Below are 21370 nucleotides of genomic sequence, written 5' to 3'. Positions count from 1 at the left end.
CACTGATCACTGTGAGGTCTTTGCTGCTAATGCTGTCAATGCCCTTTTTAGGTTTCTAAAGATAAAAGGCCCAGCTCATTTTGAAAAGTAATCATGTGATGACGTGTTTGTGATTTTAATTCCCTACCATTGCTGTTGATTTCTTTGTATGTTATGAATAAGGAAGGCTGAACAGTTGATTTTGACAATGAACACTGTAGACAGATCGGTAGATAGTTATTATATGACTAGACACTAAGCCCGTTAAAATAACGGGCGCTAGAACAGTAGTGCATAAACATTTGTATGAACAGTCTATATTAAATGGCAAGGGACCTTGTATGTGGCTGTAATATGCGTCACCCTATTCTGTGCCTTTAATTTTCTCTCTCAGTAATACTGGTTTGTATTTCCGTAAAATGCCTGTAATTTTGTCTGACAGTAATACAGTGAAACCTCGGTTCATGACCATAATTCGTTCCAAAACTCGATAACCCAATTTGGTTGTGAACCGAAGTAATTTCCCCCATAGGATTGTATGTAAATACAATTAATCCGTTCCAGACTGTATGAACTGTATGTAAATATATATTTTTTTAAGTTTTTAAGCACAAATATAGTTAACTATACCATACAAAGCACAGCATAATAGTAAACTAAATGTAAAAACATTGACTAACACTAAGAAAACCTTGAACAACAGAGAAAACTAACACTGCAAGAATCTGTGCTATAGCCTTATGAGCCGCTCGCTAAAAACACTTTTTTTAATGAGTTTTAAGCACAGGGGAAAAATGAACAACAATGCATGCGCGCCTGTGTGTGTGGGTGTCTCTCGCGGGCCTGCGTGTGTGTGTCTCTTGCGTGTGTGTCTCTTAAGCGCGCGCCTCTGTGTCTCTGTGTGTGTCTGTCTCTCGCCTGTGTGTGTGTGTCTGTGTCTGTCTGTCTGTCGCACGTGCCTGTGTGTGTGTGTGTGACGCACATGCGCCTGTGTGTGTGTCTGTCTGTCTCTCTCTCTGCACAGGGAATGCACAGGAAGAGACTGAACACATGCTGTGTGGCCCCGCACATGGGCACTTCACCAAAAGACACACACACACAGACACCTGGACACACACAAGGGTTTTATTAAAGAGGATGATAATGGAAATCATATTATTAAATGGAGATCATCTACCTTCATTACCTCACATGTTTTAATGTGGAAACAGGACATCCAAAAAACCAGTGCTATAAATAAATCATCAAAGCAAGAAAGATGTTTTTTTGATATTTAGTTCTACAGGTGGCAGAGACTGAAAACGGTAATCAAAATCATAGGTTATGTCCACAATAACAGTCACATTTCGCCTTTCATCCATGCTACCCAGGTGGTTTTAGGCCTCAAAGATAGAGACTTTTAAAAACACTCTCCAGAGCCATATACTTCTGAAAATGTTGGATTGTGAATGGGTAAAACATAAACTTTTACAAACGAAGACTCTAATTGCCCTCGATTTGTTTGTGCTTATTACATCGCCATTCCCTGATTGGATCCTGTTCATTCCAACATCTCATTCCCTCACAGAAGAATTGCTTTCCATTGTGCTTGTTGAGCTGAATTATCTGTAAGCATCTAACTTGTGTTTTAGACACTTTGAACGCTGCATACATGCAGAAAAGATAAATAAAGTAGTTTACAGATTGCTACTCTTTTACAATAAATCCAGTGTTACCATTCCTTCAAGGGATTTTCCACCTATGTGTATTTACCCAGTAAATGCGAATGCCTATGTCATATGCGTTTTCGATTGTTTTAGTGTAGTTTATTGAAGGTATAAAAGCACCATTTTTAAATGAAAACATACTGTAGTAGTGTGGACACAGCCATAGTTAGGGTCAAGAGACCAAGCAAAACAATATAGTAGGGTTAAACAAAACCTTCTTCTTAATTGATTTTAAAAAGAGTCTTTAGTGCAGACAAAACCTTTACTCCAACCCTTGTCTCTTACGTATGTTGCTCTTGGTAAGTCATCTGTTGATGCTTGCGTCTTGACGTAGATGCAAAATGCGATGCGAAAACACAACATGACTTCATCAAAGTAGAGACAAACAAAATAATCAAAGAAGTAAAATGCAAAAAAAAAAATTATAGTGCTATAAAATGCATCTAAACCTGCTGAAGACCCTGGCAATCATGTAATGAGCTGGAAAAGAACATTTCTTAGTGTACAAACAACATGCTTAAGACTTACTGGTGTTAATCTTCTGCAGAGATATGTGCTTCTCTAGCTGCCTGCGCAGCTTGACCTCAGCACCGTACTTTCCTGTTGTCCCATTGTCTGCGAGTATGAAGTGAGAGTGCATACTGTTTAAAACAGTCAGCTTGCTCAATGGGTTCGACATGGTCTGGTAAGGTCTCACTACCTGCAGGAGAAGCGATAGATTGAACAAGACAATTAATTACATTTCCATGTTTACTTACAGTACATACACATATCTTGTATTTATATAGGTTTCCACCCATGTACTGGACCTGAATTGGAACATTTATCAAATGCAAGGCACTGTCACACACGCATCTACCCTCACGCCTACTGGCATACTTGGTAGACACCAATCAACATAAATACCTAGCCTGGAAAAACAGGAAGATGCTGAACCACTTGACAAATGCCATACTGACACAGACATGCAATTACAAGTGAGTATCTGGGGCAGTGATGCAGTGGCACTAAACATGGTAACCTTATGCCACCTACATTGCATTTGATTTTAAAAACTAATATGCTATAAAATATACCTATTAAATGGTGAATTTGGTGACTTACTATATATTTAAAATGCAGAATTTAGCTGGTGAGGCAAAAGTGGTAAAAGCTGTTTCTTTGTGTGAAAAAGAAAGGAATGTAAAAAACCGACTCCTTAATGTTTTTTCGTGGCTCTTCAGACAAATGGTAAATGCAGTGCAAATCAGGAAATGGATATGTTCCCCACAGACAAATAAGGAAATACAAAATTAAAGTTAAACAAAAGCCGAAGTGCTCTTTCATTTTTGCTGCATACATTTTTGTGCCACATTCCTTACCAAATACACCTGTCATCTGCTCTCTCACAACTTTTCTTTTGGCCTATCTTTCCTCAGAGGTGGTATCAACTTCTGAAAGTAAAACCAATGAAGCCCAGCAGGGAATCACTACAAATTTTGAGACTTTTTGTTTTAATAACTGGTTAGTGGAAATACCAGGCTGTTTCCAAAACCCTTGATTACATAACACAACATACATAATACAATATGACAACATAGGATAATAACATAACATAACTGGTTAATCCAATTCTGGGTTGTAGTGGGCCACAGGCTGTCCTGGTAGCATTAGCAGCAAGGCTCGAAATAACCCTGGGCCAAGAGGGGCAGTGCCACACAGGACACAACCCATGATATGTTACCTATTTGAACAAAATGCACACAAAAATCACCATTTATTTTAACCGTGTAACAATGGACGTCAAAGGACATCTCTTAAACAGTTACTGCTAACATAAATGGTTCTTTATGCAGAGAAATACCTTTGTTGTCCTTTTGGTTTTTCCACTGTGATAACAAAATATATAAATCAAGAACGTAAACGAATGAGCAACCTCTAACTGACATTTACAGCTTTTGCCATTGTCAATAAATTATATGCTATTATTGCTAATTGTAATAAAAATTGATGATGAACAGCTCTAGTTGTAACACAGCAGATTTTCACATTGATCTGACAGAGCTGAATATCGAGCAGACCTTTTGACTGGAACATCAATGTACTGATTGTGCCAGACAACAAGTTTGTCAAAAATAAATGTATCACATCTCATTTCCTAGCTTAATGAATTTTGTTCCTTTGTTTTGCTAAACATTTCAATGGTCTGTAGTTAAATTGCTATCAGAGTAAAACATACATAAAATAGATTCTGTATATTAATAAATAATGTTGCAACATCCACCACATGATTTGATTAATTAATCTTAATTTTTCCAGTGCATTTTCCATTTTTTTTTACTATTCAGTTAACATCAGATCATTCTTATCTGGCCATACCTCAAGCTGTCATACAAAAGTCCTCTAGAGTAGGGAGGTCTACCTGGACCTTGAACTTGAACAGAGGAGCTGATGATGCCAGGGAACCCCTGAGATCACTCACCTCAATGGGGAAGGAGATGGAGATGGTACAGGTTTATAAATACCTGGTGGGTGGGTTCCATCTAAACAGTAGACCAGAGTGAATGGACAACATCACCCTGGAAGGGTCCAGGGCAGGCTCATCCTTTGGAGAAGGTTCAGGTCATTTATGTACTACCACCCATCGGTGGCTTGTGTACACATCTGTTGGGAGGTCACATGTTGAAGTAAACTGATTCAGAATGCCAGCTATGTTATTGTGGTGCAAAAGAGATGACGAAAACAAATCGAGTAGTGCTGCCATTGTGATTAATGCTATTATTATTTCTCTAATGAGCTGCCATGGAGAACTCATACCACCACCACCACCCCACAAGGCACTGCTGGCATTTTTTTGCCTACAGCCATTCAACTGGATGATTTCCCCTCCCTCTGTGCCCATCTTTACCCTGCTCCTTTATATCAGATCAATAGGCAAAGGCTCACTATGCATTTAACATACACAAGGCATTTCAATTATTTCTTTTTTTACACATGTATATTGGACTGCACTTTTTGGTTTCATTTTTATATTATGTATTTGTGGCTTATGTTGACATCTATAGAGCACTTTTTTATTGTTGTTCATGCACAGTTTTGTTTCTCGGGTCATAGATTTGAAGTTTAGCACACAGTTATATATTTTGATATGTCTTTAAAGCTTATTTTTTACTCAGAAATGTTGGAGCCTTAAGTTCAAGGATCCCAACATTTTTTATGCATACAAGGACCATAAAATTATATTGTAAATATTAGATAATGCAAAAATGAGAACAACTTGGTGACAAGTGAAAACAAAATCTAAATACAAGCAAGCACATGAGATTAAGACAAACCTCAATATCAAAGATTATAAGGATTCAAAAAAATGAAGGCTGCTACTGGTACTTTAAGATAAAGCCACATTTAAATCAACAACTCACATAAATCCGATAAAAAGGATTTTGCTTCAAAAATCTGTCTCATTTGTGAGTAGCGAAAGCTGTTGACTTAAGGTGGCTTGGCTACAGGAGACAACAGGCACTGATGAAGAATATTAATTATTTTCCCATATTAGAAAAACACAAAATTATAGTCGTTTTGCTGTTATTCGAAATTGAACAGTGCTTAAAGCAGTCATTCTACCTTCCTGCATATTAACAAGTAATTAATAAAATGAATGACAAACTACTGTAATATTCTAAAAAGCTTGAGGACAATAGTACAGTAGTTCTATCAAGAGCTTACAGTTTTAAAGATTGTCAGGGGCAGCAATTGTTTCTGTACTTGGGATCCATTTAAATGCTAGTCTATGGCAGTTTACGTGACAGAAGTTGTACCCTTCACTCTTATTTCAAACAATTGATGAAATAATATAACCTGACATTATCAAGACCACTTAATCCAGTTCTGTTTCGTGGGGGGTCATCATTGCCCAGAAGATATGAGTCAGCAGTGCCTAGGGCGCCAGTCCATTGCAGACTCTACCAATGTACATCCACATGGCACCAAGTGCCAGTAAAACGTGCATGTCCTTACCAATTCTAGAAATATCCACCATCAATCTCCAAACAGACAATGACAGGGAGCAGGGTTTGAATCTAGGACACTGGATCCAGGAGGCAGCAGGGATAACTTCTCTGCTACTGTGCTGCTTCCACAATTTTTTTTTTGGTTATAATTTGTAAGTCCTTGAGAGGAAATTGTCTTTTTTGCGTGACCTTTGGGGGTCAGCGCACAAGGCCACCTATTGAACAGTGCCTTTGGAGCACTTTTCAGGTTAAGGGCCCATTGGAGTGATTTGTAAGTTTGCTTAAATTCTGCTAAATCTGTCCCACTTTAATTATTTACATATTTTGATATTACTCCTTACTCAGTGTGACCTTAAACTTTGCCCAAAAATTATAATTTTGAATTGAATACAGGACTCTTGACCAGGGAATGAGGGATAGGCAGTTTTTCAATTCAAAAGCTTGATCTCATTTGAATGTTCTTCACTTTGGTGCGCTGCTGTTTTTTTTTTGTATCTGACAGTATTTAAGTAAAAAATACATGTGCTTTGGACAAACTACTGGGTAACTGACATGTAGATCATGCTACATGAGTAATTTGATTGTTTGCTGTTCTTCAACACTAAACTCACTAACTCCCACTGTATAAGACGCGTTGTTAGCTGCATTTTCCATTAGAACTGAGATTAAAATTTCTCTCAGCCATCACTATGAACAACATGAGCAAAGTAACTGGTAAAAAAAATATCATTTTTGGGTTTGAGTTTTGGGTTTCCTTTAATGCACCATGTTAAATATTGCAACATAAATATAATTTTACAGACTACAGCACCTTGAGGGAAAAGTTGAATCAAAAGGACAAAAAGACACATACAAACTAGCCAAGCTCAAAACTTGAAAGATCAAGAATAAAAAAAAAAAACAAACTCAGGATGTGAAAACAAAAATCAAAGCCATGGTGCATGGCAAAAAAGCCAAAAATATTTAAAACTGAGCAAATACACAACCCAAATTTTAAGAAAAAAAAGGACAGAACAAAAGAGAGAACTGGTAATCATATAATGCCTTGAAACTAACGCTAGAGATTTAGGGTTGTATTCACAAACGTGAACAAATCAGGAAGTGTATGATGCTGATCGTTCAAACTGCCCTGGTGACCATGTCAAGTGTCACATGCTTCTGGCTGTCCTACCTAACAAGAGAGTAGCAGCCATCAAAACAAGCACTTGCCAGAAAGACAAAATGGCATTGCCAGAGAACGTGATTTACTTTTAACAATGTTAAAAAGCAAAAGAAATTCAACCATTACATTCCTTGGTCTCCAAAAGTCTTGAGACCCAGAATAACTTGAAAAAATTAAAAAAACAAAACAACAGATCATGATAGATGTGAGTTTTCTTATTATATCTCCTGTTCTTTAGTTGTCTGGCGAACACATTGGGATAAACCACTCTAGTAGTATCACTTCTTAATTACAAAAAATAATCTTTTGAGGTGAAGAACTATCCAGATCTGCTTACAGAAAAATAATAACTGTAGTATGGAATTCATTAACATCTGAGAGAACTACTGAACATTTTGGAGACTTACATCTTTTCCAATGAGGTCTTCTTGGTTTTCGACTATTCCCCAAGGAGCAATGCCAATGGTGCAAATTTTTCCCCTTGATTTAGATGCATGGTCTTTTAATGCATCCCCAACATGACGAATTACTCCTGCAAAAAACAGGACCACATTAAATTATTAAATTGCATTTGATTTACCTGTCAGCCTAAATCTTCAACCTTATAGTATATATAGTTGCTTGCTCTCTGAAATGATTATTGATAAGCAAACCCCATGGAGTTCAGCAAAACTGCAGAAATGTTCAAGCACTTTGCTGAACTCTATGAAATGCATTGAAATTAATGGAGAAGGAGGAACTGAACTAGTTGTAAGGGTATTGTAATGGTGCAATGGTCTTTTAAGTGTTCCAGAGGGCTAGGGAAGTGTCTGACAAATATGCTGGACCAAATATTGTAGCCAAAAATCTGATCTGAAGAATATATTGCCAAAATCATTGAATTCAGGTGTTCCAATCACTTCCATGGCCACAGATGCATACAATCAAGCACCTAGGCATGCAGACTGCTTCTACAAACATTTGTGAAACAATGGGTTGCTCTCAGGCACTCTCAGGTGAATTGAAGCATGGAACCGTGATAGGATGCCACCTGCGGGTGAAAGGGGCGGTCAGATGGATGGAGGAAGAGGATCTAAGGTTACGGGAGGGAATGGCAACATGAAGAAGGTTGGACTAATAAGGAGGGGCGAGGTTATGAATGGCCTTAAATGTTAACAGCAGAATTTTAAAATCAATTCAAAACTTAATTGAGAGCCAATGAAACTGCTGCAAGACCGGAGTAATATGGTGAATAGAGGGGGTGCAAATAATGATGCGAGCAGCAGAATTCTGGACTAGCTGAAGCTTATGGAGAGATTTATTACAGAGACCAAAGAGGAGTGAATTTCAATAATCCAGACGAGAAGTAACAAGACGTGAACAAGAATGGCAGTGGTATGGGGAGTAAGGAAGGGGCGGATGCAATTAATATTACGTAGGTGGAAGTAGGCAGACGGGTGTTGTTATTAATGTGAGATTGGAAAGATAGAGTACTGCCAAGGACCTAAGGTGAAGGGGAAACAAAGGAGTTATCAATAGCGAGTGAAAGATTATCGGCTTTGGATAATGATGATCTTGTAACAATGAGGAGAACCACAGTTTTGTCACTGTTTAATTTAAGAAAATTTAAAGAAAACCAGGATTTAATTTCAGCAATGCAGTCAATAAGCAAAGATGGTGGAAAAGAAGAGGTGGGTTTACTAGCAAGATAGAGCTGGGTGTCATCAGCCTAACAGTGAAAATTAATGTTATATTTATGAAAGATATTGCCAAGGGGAAAAAGGTAAATAATAAAAACAATAGGCCCCAGGACAGAGGCCTGGGGAACACCTGAAGTAACAGCGGTGGGTTGGGATATGAAAGTTTTAAGCTGAATGAACTGAATGCGGCCTGAGAGGTAGGATCTGAACCAATCTAGTGGAGTGTGAGTAATGTCTATCAAAGGAAATCTGTTAAGGAGAGTGGTATGACAAATAGTATCAAAGGCCGCATTCTGATCAAGAAGGATGAGAATAGTAATTAAACTAGAGTCAGCAGCCATAAGAAGGTTGTTAGTAATTTTAACAAGTGCCGTTTCTGGACTATGGAAGGAGAGCAAACCAGACTGGAACTTTTCATATACATTATTTTATATATTATTATAATATAATATATATTATTATATATATATTACTGGTCAAAAGTTTTAGAACATCTTAGTTTTCCAGTTTTTCTTCAAATTTAGTCAGTTGGAATACAATGAAAGACCTAGAATGTTGAAAAGATAAGCAGCAAATTGCCAGAAGTTTAAATTTAAAGTTTAGTTTAGCAAAAACTGAAAAAGGGTGAGATTTCAGGATATTGCAAATGAGCCTTCTTCAGGGAAGAAATAATATGTTACAACCTGCAGCAATCAAAGTAAATTAAGCCCTGCAAGTTGAAGCAAACAATTTGCACAGGTGTCCCAACTTAAGGCAATGTTTGACAAACTGTGCTACTGCACTAGACACATGGCAGCTGTGCTACTACTTGGAGAATATTATTATGTATTAACATGTACAGTATTATTATTTTGAACATAGTCTAGCATTGGTGCTGTTGTAGAATAGTCTTTATATTCTACACTTGTGTTGTTCTTTATAATGTCATAATAACTAGTATTGATAGCTGGTTGTATTCTTACCTGTATTGACTCCTCCAGTGAAGATCCATGCCCCAGTTGTCATGGCAGCTTTGATTAGACCCTTGCCAAACACTTGCTTGAGCTTTGGCTGAAGTTCAAAGTTCTGGAGACCACCATGAACAGAAATCAAAAGTTTGGGAAGGTCCAGCTGCCACTCTTTTGTCATCAAGTGTAGAAGAAGGTCAGGCTTTGTGTCATAAGAAACACGTACATACTATAAAGTGAAAAAAAACAGCAACATGTGAATGAAGTTGGACTACGTACACAAGTTATGTCATCTCGGTGAATACATTAAAGCATATAAACATCTGAATGCTTCTCCTTCTATCTGCTTTATTAGGTGTGGCTCCAACTGTATAATTACACGTTTTACAAAGTTTTATAAATACACAGTACTTATTTATGAGTTGCTGCTCAATATATATTTACTTTAAAGAGAAATATGATGCAAGAAATGAATATGCATCATGAGAAATACCCAGAGATGCTCTTCAGATAGGACTCCATCAAGATGGAGCAGAACATCCAAGGCCTCCAGTGCAGATTTCTACTGTAATTGTTGTTGTTCAGACTTATGCTTCTTCTGTGTAGGGCCTTGCAGCATCTCTGCATCCTGGGGTGTGATGCCACCCTATACCACCCTATTGCATGGCACTTTGGCTCAAACAGGGCCATGCCAAGATTAACTTAATATCCACATTTTTGTGATGATTCTTTAATACCCTTGAACAGATAAAATGACAATCTGGTAAGTAAATGTAGACAATGACCAGGCTTGGAATTGAACCTGGGCACCAGGAATTGAACCAGGGTGTCTGGAGCTGTGAGGAAGAAGTTTTAGCCACTGCAGCACCTTTTTGCCCCTCTTGTTATTTTCCTGCAATTCTTTACATCCTTTTCCAGGGCACATCTGCATTTTTTAAGAAAGGTTAGACTCAATGGGATCTTGGATTCAGACTTCAAATTTGACAAACAGATCAATGCTGTGGTAGAGAGTAGTTTTTTCTACCTCAGGGCGATCAAGAAAAGTCAAACTGTTTTTGTCATTTAATGACCTACAAAAGATCATTCATACTTTTGTCACGTCTCGTTTGGATTATTGTAATGCCTTGTATGTCGGGATATCCCAAACATCACTGTCTTGCCTGCAAATGGTACAAGATGCAGTTGCTAGAGATTTGACCAGCAGCAAAAAAACAGATCACTTCACGCTGGTGTTGGCCTCTCTTTATTGGCTCCCCTTATTTACAAGGTGAGTTTTAAGATTTTAGTGTTAGTTTCTAAGTTCCACCATACTTAGCCGATCATATTCCTTTTTCATATTCACCAGCCTTGCATCTGAGGTCTTCAGATCAGCTATTGCTACATGTCCCACACACACGGTTGTGGCTGAGGGGCGATCGTGCCTTTGCGGTAGCTGGTCCTAAATTGTGGGACGGGTTGCCCCTCGTAATAAGGTTGGCTACCACACTTCACAGTTTTAAGCTTCTGCTAAAAAAGCACTTGTATTCACTTGCTTTTTAACTTATGAGTTTGAGTGTTTAAATCTTTCTAATTATATTGTTTATATTGTGTTCATCTTATGTATGTTTTTTATTTTACAAAATTTTATGCAGTATAAGCTATTTATCTTTGTGTGTTGGTATATGTGTGTTCAAGTATGTATAACGTTTTCTTTTTAATAATTCCTTATCTGGATTTTATTTCTTACTATTAACTTTTACTCTATGTAAAGCACTTTGGTCAACTTCCAGTTGTTTTAAATGTGCTATATAAATAAACAAAACTAAACTAAAACTAAACTCTGCTGCCTCACAGCTCTTACATGCTGGACTGATCTCCTGGCTGTGGCAGTTGGACAATGTGGAGTATCCATGTGCTTCCTCTGCAAGTTGAACTTTTTCTTGAGTACTCCGGTTTCCTTACCAATGGCTCTACATTAATTTTGCATGTGCGAGTGACACCAAGTCCTGCAATAGACTGGTACCCCATCTAGTTTCCGATGGTTAAAATCTTCATAGCACTCGTGTCAGAAAGGACAAAACAACCAAAAGAAAATAAAGAAACTCATCACTGCTCAACATACCATAGCTTTGTTGGAGTGTCCCCCTCCTTGAAACTCGATGGTCCCAAAGGCATCAGTGGGGCTGAGTTGAGTATGTTTGCTAATTGACCACTTCTCTGACTGATTGTCATTTTTGGTAAGTCTTGCTTCACCTTTCTCATTCTGACTTGTTGAGATACTAGGAGGCAGTCCGACATGTTGACCTATAAGACGACCACAGCAGCACCTGCAAAAGTAAAGTGTAACTAGTAAGAAAAATAAAACAATGCTTTCATTATATTCAAATTGTTATTAAAATTGACCCATGTATCTTGCTTTATTATGTCCATTCATTCTGTTATGTCTATGCTTTATCCATATCTCTTCCAACAGACAAAAGGTGTTGCTGAAAGGCAGAATTAAAAATATTTTCATAAGAACTAACATTAAAAATTAATGTAGATGGAGGTTATGGTCCATCATCTTGCAAATGCCAAGTTCAGATAATGATAGAGATCAGCCAACTAAAAAGATAGCGTGAAATATTAAGTTTTGTCCTTCTATTTTGTAATTCTTCTGTGTGTGTATAGTTGTGTGTGAGGAAGGTGGTGGTTGTTGTTTGTTGTAACATTTCTATAGTTCTTGAAGTTCTATAAGAGCTACATTTCATGTTAGGATAAGTAAAGATCTATCTATCTATCTATCTATCTATCTATCTATCTATCTATCTATCTATCTATCTATCTATCTATCTATCTATCTATCTAGAAGAGTGTTATTTTCATAAAGCTCAAAGAATGAGGGAACTTTGCCAGTCAGGGTAGATCTGGGAGACCCCCCAAAGGAGTTGCTGCAGTCACAACTAGTCATTCTTCAGCCAGTATTTTATTTGGTTTTTCACATTATTTTTGACAGGTGGTAAGGGCATAACTCAGAGAATAAAAAGGGTAATTTCTCTACCAAAGAATTATGGTTTTTTTTCACACATTGAGCAGGAGACAATTTACTTTCAAAATTTTGCATCAAATATATCCGAACAATAAAAACAATTAAGTAAGTAAAATTTATTTATAAAATGCCTCTCACAGATAAGACCTTACAAAGCACTGTATAACAGTAAAACACATAAAAGCACAAACCAAATATAACAAAACAAGAAAAATTAAAGAGAAACAATAAAATAGAATAGCAGGAACAAAACTAAGAATAAACCAAAAGTCCAAGCAGAAACTACTCAGCTATGTTCAAAGGCCTGCTTAAACAATAATGTCCTATGTTGCTTACTAAATGAATTGACTGGCTCAGTCATGCACAGTGCTAGCAGAAGACCATTCCAGAGCTTTAACTGAAACACACGTAGCTTGAGACGCGTACCCAGGATGTCTAAGAAGCCTTGTTGCGCAGACCTAAGTGCCTGACAGGCTGTATGGCGTGCAAGAGGCCAATGATATACTCAGGGGCTTGTCTGCAGAAAGCTCTATAAGTAAGCACCAAAATTTTTAAAATAATTCTAAAATAAACTGGAAGCCAGTGCAAAGCATACCAGATGGTAAGTAATGAGTAAGATGAGTAATATGTGCCTTCCAACTAGGTCGAGTTAAAGGCCTAGCAGCTGCATTTTGAACTAACTGGAGCTGACAATGGGCGGATTTATTCAGACCAGTGTACAGGGCATCACAGCAGTCAAGACGTGAGAAGATAAAAAAAGCATGTACAAGAATCTCCAATTCTGGGCCTGAGACTACAGTCCTTAATTTAGAACGGCTTTTTAAAATAAAAGAAACAGGAGTGGCTAACAAGACCCTACGTGTGAATCTAGGCTAAAGAACTGATCAAAAATAACCCCCAGATTACATAAATTCGATCCGGCAATTGGAGAGACAGAAACCATCTTGAGACTAATCTCAGAGTGAAGGTGAGGTGAGCAACAATTAGAACCTCAGTCTTTCCTGAATTCAACTGCAAGTAGCTATTAAAAACTCAACTATTCATCTGTTACAAGCAGTCAACCAAAATGGACAATTTTTCAATTTGATTGGGTTTAAATGAGATATAAATATGTATATCATCTGCATAATGGTAATATGCCAGTGTTGGTCTGGTCTCTGCATTATAAGAAAACAAAAGTAAAAGTAAAAATTCAAAGAAGAGGTTAGGGTCTAATTCCAGGACTTCTAGATAAGAGAAAAGACCTAAAACAATAAATTTATTCTAAATAACTAGAGATTTTGACTGAAATGTTTAAAATTGTGAAGGGAATATGTGGAGTGGATAACAGTTGTTCCTTTACAATCACTTCTTCAATCAGGAACAAAAACACATCTAGAATTATTTTATGCATATACTTTACATATTTGAAACACTTTTGAGAACAGTGCCTAGAGGTACATGATGCCCTATTGTTAAATCTCCTATTTTATTATTTATTATACTAGCTGTGTAGTAATTAATGCAGACCTCAGCAATAATGTTTACAATGCACCATCTATTGGAATGCATTTTGTACTGCATGTAATAATAAAATAGACTGCATTTCCCATTCCAACAGATGGCATGTCACAAACATTTGTACTAATAAAATGCATTACTGCTAATGTTGCAGTGTGCCATCTGTTGGAATAACAAATGTAATATATTTCAGAACAACAAATTTTTGTGATGTACCATCTGTTGAAATGACATAGCAACCCAGACACACAGGTACACAGACTCTTGTCCTTTAATTAAGGTGGATATTTTTACATTATTAATATAATACAAAAATTGTACATAGAGTTTAGTATTTACTATTTATTGTCTTTTAACAATCTTGGAGTTCAGCGACTAAGCATTTCACTACATACTGTACTCTGTAATTGTATGTGGCAAATAAAATATAATTTGATTTGATTTTAGATACAATAAGCAAGTTACCTCATGGCATAGTTGAAAATGGCACCTTGAGTACATAAAAGATGATGGGATGTGCTTGGCTGAATTGCCTGTTATTAGGAAAATGGTTCTTATGGTCTTCTTTACATTAAATATCTATCTATCTATCTATCTATCTATCTATCTATCTATCTATCTATCTATCTATCTATCTATCTATCTATCTATCTATCTACAGTGCATCCGGAAAGTATTCACAGCGCATCACTTTTTCCACATTTTGTTATGTTACAGCCTTATTTCAAAATGGATTAAATTCATTTTTTCCCTCAGAATCCTATACACAACACCCCATAATGACAACATGAAAAAAGTTTACTTGAGGGTTTTGCAAATTTATTTAAAATAAAAAAAATTGAGAAAGCACATGTACATACTGTAAGTATTCACGGCCTTTGCCATCAAGCACAAAACTGAGCTCAGGTGCCTCCTGTTTCCCCTGATCATTCTTGAGATGTTTCTGCAGCTTAATTGGAGTCCACCTCTGGTAAATTCAGTTGATTGAACATGATTTGGAAAGGCACACACCTGTCTATATAAGGTCCCACAGTTGACAGTTCATGTCAGAGCACAAACCAAGCATAAAGTCAAAAGAATAGATCTCCGAGACAGGATTGTCTCGAGGCACAAATCTGGAGAAGGTTACAGAAACATTTCTGCTGCTTTGAATGTCCCAATGAGCACAGTGGCCTCCATCATCTGTAAGTGGAAGAAGTTTGAGACCACCAGGACTCTTCCTAGAGACATCGAAACTGAGCCAACGTGGGAGAAGGGCTTTAGTCATTGAGGTGACCAAGAACCCGATGGTTACTCTGTCAGAGCTCCAGAGGTCCTTTGTGGAGAGAGGAGAACCTTCCAGAAGGACAACCATCTCTGCAGCAATCCACCAATCAGGCCTGTATGGTAGAGTGGCCAGACAGAAGCCACTCCATAGTAAAAGGCACATGGCTGCCCACCTGGAGTTTGCCAAAAGGCACCTGAAGGACTCTCAGACCATGAGAAACAAAATTCTCTGGTCTGATGAGACAAAGATTGAACTCTTTGATGTGAATGCCAGGTGTCACGTTTGGAGGAAACCAGGCACTGCTCATCACCAGGCCAATACCATCCCTACAGTGAAGCATGGTGGTGGCAGCAGCATGCTGTGGGGATGTTTTTCAGCGGCAGGAACTGGGAGACTAGTCAGGATAAAGGGAAAGATGACTGCAGCAAAGTACAGAGATATCCTGGATGAAAACCTGCTCCAGAGTGCTCTTGACCTCAGACTGGGAAACAGTTCATCATTCAGCAGGACAACGACTCTAAGCACACAGCCAAGATATCAAAGGAGTGGCTTCATGACAACTCTGTGAATGTCCTTGAGTGGCCAAACCAGAGCCCAGACTTGAATCCGACTGAACATCTCTGGAGAGATCTTAAAATGGCTGTGCACTGACGCTTCCCATCCAACCTGATGGAGCTTGAGAGGTACTGCAAAGAGGAATGGGTGAAACTGGCCAAGGATAGGTGTACCAAGCTTGTGGCATCATATTCAAAAAGACTTGAGGCTGTAATTGCTGCCAAAGGTGCATCGTCAAAGTATTGAGCAAAGGCTATGAATACTTATGTACATGTGATTTCTCAGTTTTTTTATTTTTAATAAATTTGCAAAAGCCTCAAGTAAACTTTTTTCATGTTGTCATTATGGGGTGTTGTGTGTAGAATATTGAGGGGAAAAAATGAATTTAATCCTTTTTGGAATAAGACTGTAACATAACAAAATGTGGAAAAAGTGATGCGCTGTGAATACTTTCTGGATGCACTGTATCTATCTAAAGATGCATAGACGGACTCAGGCTGCTAAATTTATAATACAAACTTCAAGGAAATAAGGACTGGAACACATCCACTCCCCAGTGTGTTCTGTCTATGTTTTAAATATAAATGATGACTAACAGCAACCAGCTGTACAGAAAGTGGGTGTGGTGGTCAAAAGGGAGAGTGAGTCAGCCATTCAGTCAAGGAGAAAATACGGTTAACAGTTGTGTGGGAGAGAAACTGCTTCTCGAGAACTGGGCTGTGAGTGTGTGAGATAAGGAGTGCATAGCTCACGGCCATATCTGTTACATGATGCAGAAAAGAAAGTGGTTGAACTTTAGTACTATGAATATTTTTCTTGATCTATAATATATAAGACAATAACAGAAAAGAGGCAAGAGAGTGGAGATGGTAGCTCTTGGGAGGTCCTACTGTTTGACCTGGGCACTGTTCCTGCTGTTGGTCATCTTATGCACAGTTCATGCCCCAAATGTTGGAACACCTTGTTAGGATTTTTTAGGGTTAAATATTTTTCCATTCTCCTGTTATAAAACATTTCAGAATGTTTCTACTGTACCCTTTGGGACATCCTGAGACTGAGGTTACTGGATATCATGGCTGGCCTGTACACTGATACTATGAGTGCTATTCAGAGTAGAGGCAGAATTTCTGTGTTTTTCCCAGTTGATTCTGGGGTTTATCAGGGGTGTCTTCTTGCTCCTATTCTGTTCAGTGCTTGCATGGACTGGGTGTTGGGCAGGATCGAGGGGTCCAGTGGCTGTGGAACATCTGTTAGTGAATAAAGATTCACTGATCTTGACTTTGTCGATGATGCTGTGATCTTTGTGGACTCAATGGAGGCTCTGATTGGGGCTCTAGAGAAATTTAGTGAGGAGTCTGAGTGTCTGGACTTCTGAGTGTCCTGGATAAAAATCAAGATCCAGGCCTTTAATGACATCTTGGGCACAGCCATTAGGAGTGTGTCTGTCTGCAGAGAGAGTGTCGATTTTGTTGAGAGGTTTACTTACCTTGGCAGTGGCAAATTATGTGTCTGGTGACTATTCCTATTAAGTCAGTAGACAGATTGGGAGAGCATGGAGGGGTTGTGAGATTGCTGGAAAGGGGTGTGTGGTGCTCCTGATATCTATGCAATAGGACGAAGGTAAAAGTCTTTAGAGTCCTGGTGCTTCCTGTCTTGCTATATGGTTGCAAGACATGGACGCTCTCCAGTGACCTGAAACGAAGACTGCACTTCTTTGGTACTGGTCTCTTTGGAGAATCCTTGGGTACTGCTGGTTTGAGTTTGTGTTGAATGAGCGGTTGCTCATGGAGTCCCAAATGAGGCATATTACCTGCATTCTAAGGGAGCGTCAATTACGGCACTATGGCCATGTGGTGTGATTCCCCGTGGGTGATCTGGCTCCCAGGCCAAGGGGACACCCCAGTAATACTTAGCTGCAGCAGATACGGGGTCATTTCCGGAGCTGTTTCGCCGTGTGGTGGTTGCAGCAATGTGCTATACCAAGTGTATGCTGCCCAATCTGACCTGACCTACAGTATGTGTTTTGTATTAATAATTTATAAGGATTATTATAAATATTTTCTTCCTGTTTGTCATGTTGCCATTTTGTAGTGTCAGTATTTTGTTACTGGGTTTCTAAAAGGCAGTGTACACCATGTTATGATGCTCCACTACAGGTGATTTAAAATCCTGGACAGACAAACGAACAGCCACGGTAGCGTATTATATAAAAAGATCTCCACACCTGCAGTCCTAAAGATGTATCAGAGTGTCACTTGGGTGCAGAAGTGTCAGCTTAAGGGCTCTGGTGATGGTAATTACCCATTGAACCAGGAGTTGGCACTGTTGTATAATACCTACTGTCTTCCACCATCTGTAGGACAGAAGATTAAGTGCCATTCCATCGTTATTGTCACTTCTGTTGACCTCCCCTTCCTGTGTTGAATGCTTAAAATGAGACCACTGCCATGTTTAATTAACTTCTATTGTGGCCTCACATCTATGTTCTCACAGTTGTTACATTTAAAAACTGTTTATTTTTCCTGCAACTTTACAAGGTCACAGGGTGGTGTCCCCAACTCTTTACTGTTGTTTTGTGCTTACATTACAGGAGACAGAAAACTAGCGCTTGCAGTGTGAATATCCGCAACCTCCTTTGTAGGAATCAAGAAACAGGAAAGGGCATTTGCTCGGTACTGGCAGGAGACAGGTGGCTTCCCATGCTGTGAGAGTTTCCTCGGTGGAAAAAACACAGTAACGTGTATGATAGTGCATTTTACTCCGTCTTTGTGTAGAAAATATGCAGCATGTCACATTTTTAATAAACACACTGCACAGCCTGTGGAGATGTGAATGAGAGGTATAAACAGAATTGATTTTACTAGTGTGCGATTGATTAAATGCATTGTGCAGCAGAACACAGGAAATGTGAACCAGGCATTAGGGAGCACTACTCCTTGTTTTCCACCCCCAAAGAAACCCTTAAAACTGGAAAACAAAACCCTTTTTAGTGTTTTAGTGAGCATTGCATCTCACATCAAAATACCCTTAAACCACAAAAGAAAGCAAAATCACCTGCAAAATGAACTTTAGCGGCAGTTTTGCAAAACTGTATGAGAATCAAAACTTCCCTGTTTTGCTCTTCACTAGTGGCTGATGCTGACGTATCCGATGGAGAGACAGAGAAATGCATACCATAGTACTCCACTTTAACTATTCCAGAGAGAAGTCCTCCTTTACTTTCTTTTGATGCTAAATTTGCAGCCATTGATTGCAGCTGTGGTCTGTCTTGTCTGTCATGCTATCTGTAAAGACTCAAACTCCAAAATACTAAAAACAGGCCAAAGTGTGAAAAGAAAACAAAAATCCAATAACCAGTGTGTTATTTTTTTGTCAAGACGTCTCAAAAGAGTGTGGCTGGAATGGAAGCCAGACAAGGCCATTCATTTTAATTCAGAACAGGAGTGTTTATTTGAAACTAGTGAAGTGAAAACGTCATGGCGTATCACCTGGAGAATACTCAGAAGACCAAGCAGTTGGGTGACAGGAGACTTCACGTTAGACTTAGACAGGTGAAGACTTTAACAGTTGGTTATGTGTTTGCACCTAACAACTCTTCATAGTAATTATCTTTCTTAAAGGAGAATGTAATGCCATCAGATTGCTTTGTGCTTTGGGTTTCTGTGTGTCATCATTTTTTTTTTGTTCCTGTGAAGTCATGTTGTGAAACATTATTGTATGTACGAGGTGTGGCAGAAAAGTAATGAGACTGATTTTTTATTTACCAAAGTTTTTATTTTTTTCAATCATCAACGTTATCCCCTTTAAAGTAGTTCCCTTGGGCAGCTACACACCGATGGAGACGTTGTTCCCACTGTTGGTAGCAGCGCTGGAAGTCTTCAACCGGTATGGTCTTCAGCATGTCCGTTACACTGTTTTGGATGTTTTCTAAAGTCCCGAAATGACGTCCTTTGAGGACATTTTTTTAATTTAGGAAAAAGGAAAAAGTCACACGGACTGAGGTCAGGTGAATAAGGGGGCTGGGGAACCACAGGAATGCCTTTTGAGGTCAAAAATTCTGTTATGGAGAGGGCAGTTTTTCGGCACCATTTTGGCACAGACCTTTCGCATGTGCAAATGTTCAGTCAAAATTTGATGAACGATAAATCTGTTCAAATTTAATTGTTCACTCAACATTGTTAATGTTAAACGACGGTCTGATCTCACAAGAGTGTTCACACGTTCGATGTTTTCATTGGTTTTCGAAGTTGAAGTCCTCCCTGAATGGTGTTCATCTTCAACGTGTTTTCTGCCTTCCAAAAATTATTTGTGCCAGCGAAAAACTTGAGCTTGGGATAAAGAATGTTCCCCATAGACCTGTTTTAACTTTTCAAACGTCTCACTTGCCGTTTAATGGCACAACGTTGCTCCAAATTCCGCTGTTCCATTTTGTGTGACGCACAACCAAAAACACAACCGCTAACAGCAGTCACAAAAATCACATAGTTAACGGAAGGAGTTGAAACTCGCACTGAGCTATGGGAGGGTACTGATACACGTGCTCTATCAAGGACAACAGGGCAGCGTTGCCAGATCGCTTGCAGTGTTGCCAGTCTCATTACTTTTCTGCCACACCTCGTATAAATCCAAATAAGAGGAACTTTAGTTTGTAATAAAATTTCAAGTCAAAAAGGGGCATCTGGATGGAAGAATCTGTAACCTTAGGTTTTCTGGATAAAATGAAGGTAATTAAGTCTAAAGGATCATGTTAGTAGTTGGAGTATTACAGAGAAGGGAGATTGAGAACCGGCCCAAGCCTTATCAACAATCAGCCAGAATTGCACCCACTCTCTAAGGAAGGGTGTGACCACATTAAGAGATGGACAATTGCTAAAAGATGGTCTTCCATTTCAGCAGCATCTCAGGAAGCATGTCAGACGAGAAGGACCTTGTAGAATGTGGTGAGGTTTGGCTAGTATACCTTGCTGGGCTTGAAAATATTAAGTGAATTAACCCTTAGGATGCAGGATACAGGTAACGCGTTTCATTACAGAAATTTGTTATTGCTATTTGTGATATCTGTCTTTAAATGTAATAATCATCAACTTACTGTTTCATAATCTTATTGTTCCCATTCATTTTTAAATTGCCTGTTTTACTCTAAAAGAATTTAAATACAGTGGTGTTCATCTGCCTTACAAACATTCCCATCTCGCATCCATGCAGTGAATCATGGTCATTTTGCTTGACCTAGGGCTTGACCTTTACAAGATGGGTGGTTACCAATTACCAACTCTGATGTTTAATTGGGTGACTTAAAAGTCCAGATGGAGAATGAGAATGATAACAGAATGAAAGGAAGTAATTTTGGTGAATGGCCTGCCTGAGCGGAATTCAAGTGACAAATTGGAACTGGATGTCTCTGCTAGTCATGGACTGTAAAAAAACAAAGACTGCACTCAGACTTAGGATTCAAGAGAATTCTGATCAATGACAGATTGTGAATCAATGGATTTATGTTCTGGCCATAGAGGTTAAGAGGTGTACTGAGCTATCAGTTGATTATCACTATCAGTCGACTCAGAAGGCGGCAGTATCCA

General features: G+C 38.6%; 1 protein-coding gene across 3 annotated transcripts in view; it reads right to left on the bottom strand.

Annotated features, from left to right (window-relative positions):
- LOC120527383 (transient receptor potential cation channel subfamily M member 3-like) overlaps positions 1 to 21370 on the bottom strand; it is an 881963-nt gene that overhangs the window by 122824 nt on the left and 737769 nt on the right. For all 3 annotated transcript variants that reach the window (XM_039750735.1, XM_039750734.1, XM_039750736.1), the window contains exons 3-6: positions 11564 to 11768; positions 9478 to 9691; positions 7244 to 7368; positions 2214 to 2385 (exon numbers count right to left, since the gene is read on the bottom strand). In XM_039750735.1, the coding sequence (XP_039606669.1) occupies positions 2214 to 2385; positions 7244 to 7368; positions 9478 to 9691; positions 11564 to 11768 (716 nt within the window). The remainder of the gene's footprint in view (positions 1 to 2213; positions 2386 to 7243; positions 7369 to 9477; positions 9692 to 11563; positions 11769 to 21370) is intronic.

Source organism: Polypterus senegalus, chromosome 4 (assembly GCF_016835505.1).
Source record: "Polypterus senegalus isolate Bchr_013 chromosome 4, ASM1683550v1, whole genome shotgun sequence".
NCBI classification, from domain to species: Eukaryota; Metazoa; Chordata; class Cladistia; order Polypteriformes; family Polypteridae; genus Polypterus; species Polypterus senegalus.
Note: the sequence above shows the minus strand (reverse complement) of the source record. Positions and strands in the feature narration are given on the sequence as shown.